At 42.0% G+C, this 13720-nt stretch overlaps 3 protein-coding genes across 3 annotated transcripts; 2 read left to right on the forward strand and 1 right to left on the reverse strand.

Moving 5' to 3' along the window:
• Nucleotides 1-1865: 1865 nt before the first annotated feature.
• Nucleotides 1866-6108, forward strand: fas (Fas cell surface death receptor). The gene is made up of 9 exons (XM_068741628.1): nt 1866-1930; nt 2343-2425; nt 2797-2931; nt 3583-3700; nt 3825-3895; nt 4031-4126; nt 4274-4326; nt 4594-4612; nt 5129-6108. The coding sequence occupies exons 1-9, from the start codon at nt 1866-1868 to the stop codon at nt 5404-5406; spliced, it is 918 nt and encodes a 305-aa protein (XP_068597729.1). The 3' UTR covers nt 5407-6108.
• Nucleotides 6109-9001: 2893 nt separating this feature from the next.
• itprip (inositol 1,4,5-trisphosphate receptor interacting protein) lies at nt 9002-10637 on the forward strand. Its single transcript, XM_068740929.1, has one exon. It carries the CDS (start codon nt 9002-9004, stop codon nt 10619-10621), a length of 1620 nt encoding a protein of 539 aa, XP_068597030.1. The 3' UTR covers nt 10622-10637.
• Nucleotides 10638-10710: 73 nt separating this feature from the next.
• LOC137895462 (glutathione S-transferase omega-1-like) lies at nt 10711-12987 on the reverse strand. Its single transcript, XM_068740930.1, has 6 exons — nt 12900-12987; nt 12083-12191; nt 11775-11997; nt 11576-11677; nt 11385-11491; nt 10711-11131 (listed from the first exon to the last, which is right to left on the reverse strand). Exons 1-6 carry the CDS (start codon nt 12925-12927, stop codon nt 10981-10983), a joined length of 720 nt encoding a protein of 239 aa, XP_068597031.1. The 5' UTR covers nt 12928-12987; the 3' UTR covers nt 10711-10980.
• Nucleotides 12988-13720: the final 733 nt, after the last annotated feature.

Genomic DNA, 13720 nt, shown 5'->3' on the forward strand with positions numbered 1-13720 from the left:
AACCGATCGACATATTTATTCAGGATTGGGACGTGAGCTTTAATTTCCCATCCTTGAAATCTATGGTTGTCCAAATCACAATAGTTGCACTCATATGTTTTAAAAATACATATTTTCTTATCTCATAAAGAGTTGTGCTGTTTTTGTTGATTTTGAAATGTCAGTGTGAAAAAGATGAAAAAAAAAAAAAAACAGACTTTTTTTTTGCCCTGAATTTAGCAGGTTTCACGTTTGCCTGTGTATTTATTTTATAAAAATATATTCATCATCTTTGTGTATAACGTCTTGACATGTCATTCTCGAATTAACACAAAACAACACACACACACAAAAGAGGATGGGAAATGTGCTCAGAGATTCAGAAGAAAGGATTTGACCAGATGATAGCACACTTGGTTATGGGATAACCGCAGAGATTACTCATCCCGAGGGAGAAATGAATGTGTCACGGCAATCTGTCTAACAGATGTGGGAACGTTTCACGTAAACGCACAAATGTCAACTTCATGGTGGCGCCACAACAAAAGTCAGAAAAGAATGAAGGCCTAATTCATATGCTGTCATCCTCTGGGGACCGAAGATCTGTGAACAAACGTCACTGGCAAGCCTTTCATGATTTTACTCTGGATCAAAGCGGTGGACAGACCGAGACACATTGTCATTGCATTCATTCATGATTTGTGTGTTTGTGTGCTCATTTTACTCTCTAAGTGGGTCAAATAAACAGGCAGTGCACTGGTACAAATCTGACTTCGTTACTCAGTGGGATGACAAAGGGATGAGATTTGGTGCATGTGCAAAAAAGATCCAAATCCCACAAGTGTTCTCCTTCAGGCTGAATTGTCAATTCTCAAGCCAAATACTTTTTTTTCCTCACTTTTGTTCAAAGATAAATTTTTATAAATACATTTTACTACACTCGGCTAAGATCAAACAAGTTTTGTTTTATGGGTGCGGGGTGAGGGTGAAGCTTTCATCTGTTAACAATAAAAGACAGAAAGCTTTTTGTTGTTGTTGTTGAAGTCACCTATCTGGCAAATTAGAATTCATTAATGTACTCTACAGCAACATTTTAAATATTTTTTTAATTCTACATCGGCATCTGTTGAGCATCTATCCAGATGTGCAGTGCTTCATTATTCTCCACATTTTCCTCATTGTTTTCTGGCTAATTTCATTTAAATCAACAGAAAAAAAAGACAAACGTGAGTCAGTAAATGGTCAGAACGTTAGGGACTTAGACTTCACAAATCATCTTAGATCGGTTATCCATAAGGAATCAATGCCGCAAAAACAATTCAATTATGATCATGATTTAATATTCGGTCAGGGAAGCTAAAACTTTGTTGTGATGAATATTTGTTTTTCTTTATATTGTGGTTTTGGAGTGCACATATCCGTTTCAATCAAAAAATAAGCAATGTTATCAATTACGACAGGAGGAAACCTCTCCCTATTCAGAGCAGATATTTCCCCAAGCAAGAGCAACACCGCCCCCTACTGGCGCCATGTGGGTCACGCATGCATGACAGCAGGCAACAGCAAGCCATTATTAATGATCAAATTGAATAAAGGAAATATATTTTGTGTGTTTCTATGTGATTTTTCTAACAAGTATATTACTTCTGTATCAATAAAACAACTTTTATTTCCCCAGCTCCGAGAAACAAATGTAACGCGTCTCATTTATTTATTTTTAGCTTTAGGGGGGGGGGGGGGTATTTGCTCCCAGCAGGTCCTCTGCCATGATGCTCTGACAGTTTGTTGTTTTGTTGTTGGGGGAATTCCCAACATTGAAGACCCGCCTGCGCAGACGGACGCGCAGACGGGCGTGCAGCCCTGGAGAAAGCCTCGCAAAAGACCCGATGACGGATTCGGACGTTTCAGCTGCGTGGATTCTCAAAGTAATCGTGTCCTGCGCCCTGCTTTTGTCTGCGTAAGTGAGTTTAAAGGACGGCAGGTATTGTGAACCCAAACGGAACGCGCTTTGCGGTGGTTTAAGGAGCGCCTTGTTACTGGTACTGAGCCCACGGGCTTGCCGTAGTGTTTCTAAGCCCCTTATTTTGGTTAACGCTTAGTTTATACTTTGATATCGCAGGTAAGGGTGTGTGTAGAATGTTAAGTATCATTTTATATATTACATAAAACTACTCGTTGTGGTTTGGGGTGGGTTTAGAGGACACGAATTCAAACTTGTTGACTCCACCCATAAATGAATTAACATTCATATGTATTAACTTCCGGCTGTTTATAAGTACACAGTTATATATTCAAGCATTTAAACGCAAAGTAAAAACACACTTTCGCTTTCGTTTCTCTCTCTACTCTTCTCTCATACATAGGGCCGTCTCCTCCTCTTCCTCATTCCAGTGTGTAGATGGGAATTACACGCACGACGGGAGGGAATGTTGTCTGTGTGCTTCCGGTCAGTGTGAATTTAAATTAAATATGATTTATGTTTATTTATTGAGGAAGCATCGAAACAGGCTTTATTGAAGGTGGAGGTTGAAGTCCTCAAAAACCCGAATGTTTTTTTTTTGTATTTAAATTAGTGACAAACAAACATTGTAAATCCAGTTTAGACTTTATTAATAAATATTTTAATATTACAAAGTGTGTTTTAAGTAAAGAGAAAACAGAATAATATAAAGTGTAATAATGTAATGTTATCTGTGCGTGTGCATCCGTTAGTCAAGCACCAGCACTGGCTGTGGTTAATTATGCAGTACTCCATGTAAGCAGTAGGTGTGCATGACGTCAGATCATTAAAAACATTTCTGGTTCACATGCTTGCAGGTCTGTACCTGGAGCGTCACTGCACTACAATTCCACAGGACAGACAATGCGAGAAATGCCCATCCGAGCAGTTTAGCAGTCACCCCAACGACCAGAGGTCATGTGATCGCTGCACGTCCTGCGCACATCCAAACGGTATCGACGCGCTGGGTCCATGTTGTATTTTAATTTCAGTAAAGCCTGAAACAAAACAAGACAAGATTTAATTAATAAGAACATTGTACACAACGCAATAATCCAATGTGACCAGCTGACATTGCATGCCCTTCATATTAAATTATAACAGTACGGGTTTATAAACCTGTAACAATACAATCGAAATTTACATGCATGCTTGACTGAAGTGTCGTCACAGCCTCATTTTCACTGTAATTAGTGATGGCAGACTTAGTGGAGTATTGAAATGTAGTAATTTGTGAGTAAATATGTCACCCAATACTTTGATTCAGTTGGAGTCACACTTTTCTTGCTTTTGCATAGTCAGACATTATCTGGTAATTGGTTGGTAAGAAATATACATTTTAAACTGTCATGGTGCACTCTGGGAAAAAATACGAGTTGCTTTTATACTTTCTGACATTTTCTCAACAAGACCATCAAGTTGTTTGTCAAAAAAGGTGGACAGATTATTTGATAATCCAAATAATTATGAGCTGCAGCTCTAATCCCAATCAAATCCACATAGTCAGAAGGACACATTTCCAAAATTTCCCGAAAAATTTCCAAAAACAAAATAAATGTGTTCATCCCTGCAATATCTTCTGTTTGATGCTAATATCTATTCAGATAATCTAGAGGAGGACGAACCCTGTACCCCAGCCAGGGACAGAAAGTGTAGATGCATAAAGGACCACTATTGCACCAGCAACACGGGAATCTGTCGACTCTGCCACCCTTGTGAGAGGTCAGTTCTCCAAATATCTGCCAAAAAACAATTAGCATTGAACTGATTTATCCTCTTCGATTACCAGCATGACAAAAACCTAATTATGAAGATGTTAATTAATGCTGTTATAATTATTCTCAAGGTGTGGTGCCGAGGGCATCAAAGTAGCCTGTACCGCTAACGACAACACGGTCTGCAATGAAGCAAGAGAAGGTATGGTTTAGATTAGAGGGATTGTATTTCAATCAATTCATGATTAGATTAAAAAAACAAGTGCCATCAATTTGTTTTTGTGCTTTTTTGAGGGGCATTTAGGATGTAAAAAATTCATATCTACGTGTTTCACAGACAATCACACCGGAACAATAGTCGGCATAATTGTCGGTTTGGTTGGACTCGCTGCTCTTACTCTTCTGGGAGCTGCTGTGTATCTTTGGAAGAAAAGTGAGTATTGCGAGCTCGTTACACCTACATGTGTCCAGCAGAGGGCACAGGAGCCCAATTCAATTTCGTTCAATTGAAATCTGTATCCCATACATTTTTAATTATTATTATTATGTTGTCTTGTTTCCGAATCCTTCATTTGATAAGGGCAGAGATGTCAGACTCTAGACCTAGAGTCTATCCGAAATGGAAATGCTTTGGTGAGTTATTCTCTTTTTCTTCTGTTTGTTATCCTCTGACCTGCTCCGAGATGTTTAGCCTTTGTGCTATTGCCTTAAATAATTTTCTGTCTTTTCCCTAATGTTGACAAAAGCTACCCTATTCTGTAGGATGTAAAGGTTAGTTGTCCAAAAGCCATTGTTGTCCTGGTTGGTGTGTTTACATTGTGCCGTTGTTGTGACATGTAAAGCTTGTGTGAGCAGTTTTATCACAGCTCAGTTTCAATTCATTCTGCCTCTCTTTTTCAGGAGATGCAGGCTCTTAGAGGTAAGAGAACATTTTAAGAAATGCCATATTAGGAATGTCTTTTCTCCTATATTTTACCTTGTCAGTTGAAGTAGATCATTTGTCAGATACTTTATCCACTCACCACAAATAAATGAAGTGAGGAGAGGACTCCATCTGTCTGTCCTTTTCTTTTCTTCCAGAGCATAACTCAAAAGCTTTAAAAAAAAAACCAACAACAACAACGTACAATTGTTTTGCAACCAATTGTTTCTATTGTTTCCAAAAATCTTTATTCACACATCTTCCTTGTGAATGTCTTTTGATATTGTGGAGATTTTAAATATTTTACTTATTCTTTCTAATTTTGAAATTTAAACTCTATGGTAGGTAACAAAAATCATAAACAAATAAAACCATGCATAAAACATTTATTTTAATGAGAATTTTGTCAGGGGTTTTGTAATTGTTTTTCTACCTGATGTGACCAAAATAAAGTTGGGTTTTAACTTTTTGTATTAATAACCGGGTTTCCCTTTTCTTCCACGTTGCTTTCAGATGTGGATCTCCAGCCGTACCTGCCTGATATTGCAGATATTATTGGATGGAAAGATATGCAGGATGTAGCGATGCGTAGCAAGATAGAAATTGCAACTATTGATTCCTTTAAACTGAACAACCCTGGTGACAGTCAGGAACAGACCCTTCAACTGCTGAGGTTCTGGGCTGAGAATAAGGGCAGAGAGTCGGGGAAGATCTTGATTGAGATCCTACATAATAGTGGCAAAAAGAGCAAAGCTGAGAAAGTGAGAGATATACTGTCCCGTGGCAGATAGATGAAATTGTCCTGCTTGAATATGCCTATTGTGAGCACTTAAAAAAAAAGAAAAGAATATTTGCCATGCAGAACAAATTGACATGTTTACATATAAAGATTAAATCACTGTTTTAAAATTTAAGTGTTATATCTAGTCGGAGCTACAATGATGTTACAATGATGAATAATGTTGTCTTGATATATTTGTAAGGATATGCGTGTGGAGATAAAGTATTAGCCTTTTAGCAATATATTACATTGTCCAGTCAACCTCAATGAATGTGAGATTAATGAAACTTTATTGTGAAATCGGCACTGGTCTATTTATTGCTGCTGTAAAACTATCAGCTATTTATAATCTATAAACCAGAATGATGCGTATCCTCATTTTCCGTAACAATGGGATAAAGGCTTGGCTGCAGTAACTCACTCAACACGAGCTCCTTGAAAGCATTCTGCACAGAACTACAGGGCTGTAAACTGAACGCAGTTGTGCTTTCCCATGCTTGTATTTTCATTGAAAGGCGTGTCGTCTGCAACCGTAAACGTTCCACAGACGCACCTAAAGGCCCGTGTTTGTTTACTGCTGATTCACATTCCACCTGTTTCATATTCTTTCTTGCCTGATTAGAATCTGTGTGTTTGCAATACGATGAAATGACTCCACTTCTAACTCTTGCCATTATTACAAATAAAAGGAATGATGTGGATAATACGGCATCCACCCGGGTTTTTGTTGTTTTTTTTTTTACAGAATTTAGGATTACAAAAAACCCTGCTGCCAGATCATTACTTGAGATGTTTTAGCTCATGAAATTCATTTTCATACTCATAGATGGCAATTTTCCACCGATCAGCGGATTTCGGCTGATTTAAATTCATTCGTTCATTTTCTTGAAGACGAGACGACCATAATCACGTCTTGAGCCACTTATCTCACGGGCCAGGTGTTATGCTGGAGCCTATCTCAGCTGACTATGGGCAAGAGGCTTGCTACACCCTGGATGAGACGCCATGCAGCTCATCTTAAGGCCCCACAACAGACAACCATTCACACTACAGATTTGGAGTGATCAATTCACCTAAGATGCATGTTTTTGGTGGTAGGATGAGGCCAAAGAACACGGAGAGAACCCAAGCAGACGCCAGGAGAACACAGTCTTCAGTTTGAATTGAATTTGGGCAATTCTGTGAATTGTCTAAATCTGTTTATAAAGTGTCACCGGTTAGGTACTTTATTAGTACCTTTTATTGTTGTCATTGAAAATGATCTTGTGTCAACTCAATTTTGCAACAATTTTTTTTTTTGAGAACAGGAAAACCAAATAATTTTGAATTCAGGGCAACCACACCACAAAGAACTAAAGAGGAAGGCAGTGCAGGAGTTGTCAGAACTTGCTGCAAAGAAGAGGAAGTTGTCAAACTAGAAGTGCAGGCTGTAAACTGTAAATAGTGTAAATATAACCTCCAGGTTAAAGAACTGAAAAGGAATGCAGTCTTCTTGGAAGCTTTCTTATGAGAAGTAAAACAGTGACTCTGCTGTTTTCAAAGGAGTTCGTGAACATTTCATTAAATATGTCGTCTTATTTTAAGTCTATGTATTTTGTTTTTCTTAAACAAATCATTTCACTAGAAGTCGGTTACAAAAGCTGAAAAAAGAGTTCTTATGATAAAAAGTAAATCAGCTACCATAGGGGGGGGTGTCTGTGCCCCCGTGTGGCTTTATGTCTAGACGCGGCCCTGCTCGCAGAGGGAAACAGGGCGGCGGGTTTTGTAATGGAGGCGCTCAGGATGAGGAAACGCAGAAGCGAATTATCTGCGTCGCTTTGATGCAAACACTTCATTTTGTCTTCATGATGAGCTGGAAGAGGTGAAACGTCAAGGTAGGACTTCCGTTACGAGTTCTTTACGACATGTAAGGACAAGGTTGGACGTAAAGCAGCAAAGTGAAGAGCTTTAGTGTGTGTGTGTGTGTGTGTGTGTGTGTGTGTGTGTGTGTGTGTGTGTGTGTGTGTGTGTGTGTGTGTGTGTGTGTGTGTGTGTGTGTGTGTGTGTGTGTGTGTGTGTGTGTGTGTGTGTGTGTGTGTGTGTGCGTGCGTGCGTGCGTGCGTGCGTGCGTGTGTGTGGTGGGGGGGGGGGGGGAAGCATCTTAGATATTAATTTGCTGTCGCGTACAAACTTCACGCAACTTTACGTCAGTTCGGCGAGCGGGCTCGTTCCAGTGACGTCACGCGAGTAACTTTTGTTTGACGGCAACGGACGCGAACCTCGTTTTAAATGGACTCTGATTCATTCAGCATGTTTTTATATTAATAAGAAATGTTTGTTGCTGAAGTTACCCGAATGTGTTTTCAGCCTTTTGGAATGAGGTGGCGTAAAAAAAAAAGTACAAAGCGGCAACAATAAAATGAATTTAAATAATAAAATGTCAACGTGTTGCTCGTAATACAGCTTTAAATTGTTTTTATTTAATTACATTCCCAGGCTGTCTGGAAGCCTGTCTTTTACATCATCTCCGTTGACTCCTGCAGTTGCTATGAAGGCTTAATAGGGGGGGAGTAGCAGCAAAGAATACCTTCTCCATGCTGACTGTATAATGGGCCTGTGGTTCCGGTTCTGGTTCTGGACGGATGGGCTGAACCCTGTCGGTGTGGAAACATCTCTGTTCTTGAGTCACAGGGTGTTTCCCTCTGTGAGCTCACATCGCTGCCATTTCAGAGTCAGACAGAAATTTGGTTTCTCAATACTCTTTCCTGTAGTTTATTAATTAAAGGAATCTGCATGGCGTTGTCATCCTCACCGACATCTGTATGCAGGGTCTATTTATAGCTTGGAACAGAAGGGTAAATTCTCCTGAAGGCCTCGACCTTCCTTCCTCCTATAGTTAAGGCTGCGACCTTTGCCTCCCTCCTCGGGTGGAGACAATCTTTACAAAAATATAACTATAAAAGCACTCAGAGAGCGCAGATCTCCGGCGAGCAGCTAATTCCCTTCATAATTAGATCATCCATCAAAAGGTTCTGAATTGTTCTTCGTATCTTTACACACCAACCGTGAAAAGTAAAAGTGAATCAGGCTGGATTGTGTCTTTAACAGATTTTTGAATCCGTAAATGGAGTTTCCAATGTTAAAATATAATATTTTTTCCTAACGTCATTCTGGATCTGATCTGGATGAAATTGGGTGGTGAGATAGAGGCCCCCGCCTTACATGATTGTGTCAAATTCCATAAACAGCGGTCAATAATCAACCGAGATATTGAGGAACAGATTTTGAAGCTCCATTGACTGCAATGTTAATGAAAATTTCAAACTGATCCAGAATCCAGAACCGTCACCAAAATGTAATCTTCTGTTCCAGGTAACATTCCCAAGAGTTCCTGAAACTTTAATCCAGATCCGTCCAGCACTTTGTTAAATTATCTTGTGGACGCCGGCCCACCCGCCTGCGATTGCACGACCTCGCCTCTCCTCGCTCCTCGCCTCGCCGGCGGTAACTAGACTGTGCGTTGAGACTAAATCAACTCTTTTTGCTCACATTTCAGGATCTGAGCTGCGGCTCGCCTGAACGCCCGCCAGTCTCTTGAATGTGCGTCCTTGAGAAACAAGCAGAAGATGCAGGGGGCCATTGCACGGGTGTGTGTGGTGCTGGCTGCTGCTTTACTGAACCATCCAAGGCTCTTTCCTCAAGAGAACGCCACCCACCCAGACCAGGACCAGGAGCTCATGGCTCGCATGCGGGAGCGTGAGGAGCGGCTGCAAATGGAGCAGGCCAAACTGGAGGACGAACTTTCACGGCAGAACTCTGAGCAGGAAGAAACCGCCCCTGACGAGGCCTACGGACGGTACTTGTGGAGCGCCGTGTCTTTCGTCATATTCTTCACCATCGAGATGTGCAGGCTGGATCTCGCCGATGCAGAAGCCCGTCCAGTTGAGGACGAAGACGTACTTTCGGAGAGTGGATGGGTCACGCCCGGGACGATGGCGCTAGATAAAGACGTCCTGAGGAACTTCTGTGACAAGTTCGCGTGCGCGACGTCCCACGAAGTCTGGAGGGTGAGGGAGTTCGTCGGGGGCTTCGCCGATGACTTGCTGGAGTCGCTAAGGAGCGTGTGCGACAGGGACACGGACGTGGAAGTCGGGGACTTTGTCGGGATTGGGAGCACGTTCGAGTCCTCGAAGGTCTTCAGGCCGCTGATATGCGACCTTCTGGTGCCGTTCTCGCCGCCGGAGCAGTACTGCTTCCAGTTCCATCTGTGGTGCGGCGCTTCCAGTGACACGCCCCCCACCATGCAGGGCTGCGGCAGGATGACGGTGACCCGGAGCGGGGAGAACGGCGAGCGCTGTCTCTGCGGCTCCGCTAACCTGGCGGACGACGTGCTGTGTCTGCTCCACGGCAGCAGCGACACGCTCAAAGCGGACCGCGCCGTCGAAACGCTGTTGTGTTCCAAGAACACGCATTCCTTAGCCAAGGATCGCGTCATGAAGTGGTTCCAGATCTCTCTAACCAGAGCTTGGGCTCGCATCTCTCACAAATACGATTTCGAGGTCACTTTTCGCAACCTGGATACCGCTGGCGCGCTGAAGATCCGACTACGGTCGGGGAAAGTCGTCTTGCTGAATGTCATTCCGGCGGTTCAGCTGGAGGATACGAAGGCTTATTTGGTCCCACACTTCCCATCAGATTGCGAGAGCTCTCCAGATCCTTACTGGCCCCTTTCTTTTGCCGTCTATGAGAGGAGTTTGCTGAAACACTTTGCTAAACGACTACCGCAGAACTCCTGCCATTTGCACTGCTTTCAAATTATTACCTTCCTGCACAGAAAGCAGAGAGGGCTCACAGGAGAGAGCGGCCTGACTAGCTACCACTTAAAGACGGTTCTGTTGCACCTGTTGCTGAGCAAAAGGCCCTCCGCCTGGGGCGTCTCGAGCACGGAGGACAGGCTTCGAGATGCGCTCGGCTTCTTACAGAGGAGCCTGCAGGAGAAGAGACTGGATCACGTTGTCGTGGGCAACAGGAAAATACCAGAAGACATCGACGTCCCGGAGGTGTTCCGCAAAGCGGAGCCCATCAATCTGTTCCGACCGCTCGTGTTGCGCAAGGAGCTTTACGCGGCAACAGTCGGGCATTTTCGTGAGATGTTGAGAAACGCACCGGCGCTCATGCAGGAGTACACATCTCGTTTTTCGAATGAAGGTTCACGCCGTAGCCGAGAGGAGAATGTGTCTGGATAGCGTTGCTTAGAGCGGCGACAGAGCTTTAAATATCCTTCGGTGGGACTACGGATGTTTGCACCAGATACACAAGCACTGAAACGCAACACTTGTTTGAATGTATGGCTTTTATTGCAGTTTCTGTTGGGTATTTTTCCCCATTCAGAGGATAAGGCATGACAAAAGAAGGTTTTGTAACCCGCTGCCTCTCAAAGAAGCAGCAACAGGTAATCCACATGGATTATATAATGAATTCCATGCCTGTATTTAAGCATTTAAAAGGAAAAATAAATCAACTGTGTCAGACGTGACAAACAGACCCGAGAATAACTGACCAGTTGTGAAAGAAAACATTAGGATGGTTTGTTGTGTAGATTTCTCTACAGGCCGTAGTCGAAGTCGGGTTTCCCATCGACATAACTCTTGTAGAAGGCCCTGTAGGTGTCCACGCTGTGCATCTTGGCTTGGACAGTGGGATCCTCAAACATGCGTTCCGTCCACTTCTTCAGCTCAGATGTGCAGTCGATAACGCTAAAAGATCAAAGGGAATCATGTGAAAATAGACTTTCCTCATGAGATACTACGGCATTAGATGTCTTTCAGTAAATTCACGGTAAAGAGCAAATTCAACAAGCTTTATAGGACTCTCCATGTCTAAATTAAATGCTCTACAACCCATTAAAAAAAAAATCCCCCCAAATCTTTGTTCTCCTTCCTAATATTTTTTTTGTTCTGAAATGCTTAATGAAATGTATTTATACATGCATCAGAGGTGATGACTTACTTTTTCAGTTCCAGGACGTCCAGCCTCTCAAACCACGGCCACATCAAGTAGTCGATCATTCCGACGGAGTCGCCACTGAAGAACTTCGTCTTTTTGCCAGTCAAGTCCTTTCAAATTATTATAAAATGTTTCACCATTATATAAAACATTCGTTACACGATTTAAACAAAGTGCTCTGCCTTTGAACATACTTGATTAAGTTTGGACAACTTCTCCTTCAGTTCTGCTTCCAGTCCTGACACATCCTCACAATTCTTTCTTCCCCTAAGGATCTTGAAGAAGTATGGAGGTATCTGCAGATAACAGTGGGGTTGATCTAATCATTTACAACAGCAGTTAGGAAATGCCCCACATTCAGATGCAAGTGACAAAAAAAAAAAAAGAGGATACCTTGGAAAACTGCTCCAGCATAATCTTCTGTTGCGCTTTACCAAAAGGAGAGGAAGGAAGTAGCTTCTTCTGAGGGTAAACCTCATCCAGGTATTCACAGGCGATGGGAGACTCGTATATTACTTCACCAGCAGGTGTCTCCAGTGTTGGGACGAGACCCAGGGGATTCTTCTCAAGGAACCACTCAGGTTTATCTTTCAAGTTGATGTTGATGACTTCATGTCTAAAAGGTAATTTAATTAAAAGTATAATTCAGTGTTTATGAGTTAGCAGTGCTGCGGTTTAAAATCGATGAAATGTGTATTTACGTGATCCCTTTGGCAGTCAGCACCAGTGAGGTCCGATGGGCGAAAGGGCAGAATCTCATGCTGTAGAATCTGATGCTGTCCTCGGGGACCGGACCGGGAGCTGGACTTCCTGAGAGAGAGATGGCGTGTTGATATACGTTACCTGCCTGATAGCGAACATGTACTGTATGCATGCATCTCCACCAAGGAGGTTATGTTTTTGACGGCATTTATCCGTCTGTCTGTCTCTTAGCGGGATTAGAGAAAAACTACTGGATGGATCATGATTGGGGGGGGGGGGGGGAGGGGATATGAACATGGGTCTCCAATTTAGATCCCATTAAATTTTGAGAGCGATCCGGATACCAGTCTGGATTAAAAAAAAATAAAAATAAAGTATTGTAAAATATTAATTCCATTCACTCGCTGAAAATTCAATCATAAAGGGGTCCAATATGCTCCATCATGAAACATGTTTTCTTTATCTGATCCAGAATGAGGTCAGCACAAAATTTAAATAACGTAATTTAACCCCCCCCCCACCCGATCCATAAAATGTTTCATTTCGACAAAGTGACAGCAATTAGATTTTATCTTTCAACAAACACAAAAACAAAATTCACTTGAAATGGCTGAGGCACACTGACGTAAAATTCGGATAATATAGTCGCTTTAAGAAATGTAATTGGGATATTACTAGTTGGCTATTACTAGTTGGATATTACTAGTTGGATATTATTAGCTCACCCGTTCAATCTCCCACAAGGCTTTAATGCAAAGCCATGCAATTCTGAACCACGTTCGTGTTAACCAGAGATGAGCCTTTAAATGTTCTTACCTTTGGCGTGACACCGTTCAGCAGACATCTTGGTGAGACTGTGCAGAAGACGGAAGGACTGCCCTTTAACTCAAAGACTGGCAGCTATTTATTTTTGTTTTCCGTACTACGGTGGCCCTGAAGTGCAAAACACAACAACAAATTGTAGCGCACACAATAAAGAAGGAATCGCGCAAACAAGAAAAAAACACGCACACAAATAAGAAATCACGCAAACAAGAAAAAACACACACACAAATAATAAATCACGCAAACAAGAATAGAAAACACACAAACAAGAATCGAAATTACGCAAACAAGAAAGGGCCACCGTACGGGCCACCGTACGCAAACTTTATTAAAAAAAAAAAAAAAGAACGGCAAACGAAAGCTTAGGAAAAGTTAGAAGTGTTGCTGGAGTCAATACACAATAGCATAATAATGTATATTGGCACAGCGATAGAGTAATGATAGCTACTAAAAAAGGCATAATACATTGTAAAGCAAACCAAAATCAAATAAAGCTTTAGTCTTTACGGTTTTTTTTTTATTATTTTAATTTTGTGGAAAAACTCGTTGTGCAAGTAAGACAGGAAGGCAGTAAAATTTTGTTTTTGCCTCAGACTATTGCCGTCGTGCGCATGCGCACAACAGGCACTTTGCAGCCGTCAGCTACACGCTGCCAGCAGATAACGCCACCGTGTGTTCACACACCGTGTTCACAAGAGGGAAAAAGTAATGTTTTTAGCATGTAGCCTAACTTCTCACAAGTTTGAACGACTTTATTATCTCGTTCGAACGACATAGTCCAGTCAACTATTTTCTCAACACTGTCCCTTCTA

The sequence above is a fragment of the Brachionichthys hirsutus genome, chromosome 7 (genome assembly GCF_040956055.1).
Source record: "Brachionichthys hirsutus isolate HB-005 chromosome 7, CSIRO-AGI_Bhir_v1, whole genome shotgun sequence".
Taxonomy (NCBI): domain Eukaryota; kingdom Metazoa; phylum Chordata; class Actinopteri; order Lophiiformes; family Brachionichthyidae; genus Brachionichthys; species Brachionichthys hirsutus.

What these genes read in the sequence shown, in the direction of transcription:
- fas (XM_068741628.1), top strand. Translation starts at nt 1,866, where the DNA reads ATGACGGATTCGGACGTTTCAGCTGCGTGGATTCTCAAAGTAATCGTG. An exon ending in ATGTTGTCTGTGTGCTTCCG is followed by an intron (nt 2,426 to 2,796) that starts GTCAGTGTGAAT and finishes ACATGCTTGCAG; the next exon opens with GTCTGTACCTGGAGCGTCAC. An exon ending in TGTGTATCTTTGGAAGAAAA is followed by an intron (nt 4,127 to 4,273) that starts GTGAGTATTGCG and finishes TCATTTGATAAG; the next exon opens with GGCAGAGATGTCAGACTCTA.
- itprip (XM_068740929.1), top strand. Translation starts at nt 9,002, where the DNA reads ATGCAGGGGGCCATTGCACGGGTGTGTGTGGTGCTGGCTGCTGCTTTA.
- LOC137895462 (XM_068740930.1), bottom strand. Translation starts at nt 12,927, where the DNA reads ATGTCTGCTGAACGGTGTCACGCCAAAG. An exon ending in CTGACTGCCAAAGGGATCAC is followed by an intron (nt 11,998 to 12,082) that starts GTAAATACACAT and finishes ATTACCTTTTAG; the next exon opens with ACATGAAGTCATCAACATCA. An exon ending in TGCTGGAGCAGTTTTCCAAG is followed by an intron (nt 11,678 to 11,774) that starts GTATCCTCTTTT and finishes TGTTATCTGCAG; the next exon opens with ATACCTCCATACTTCTTCAA.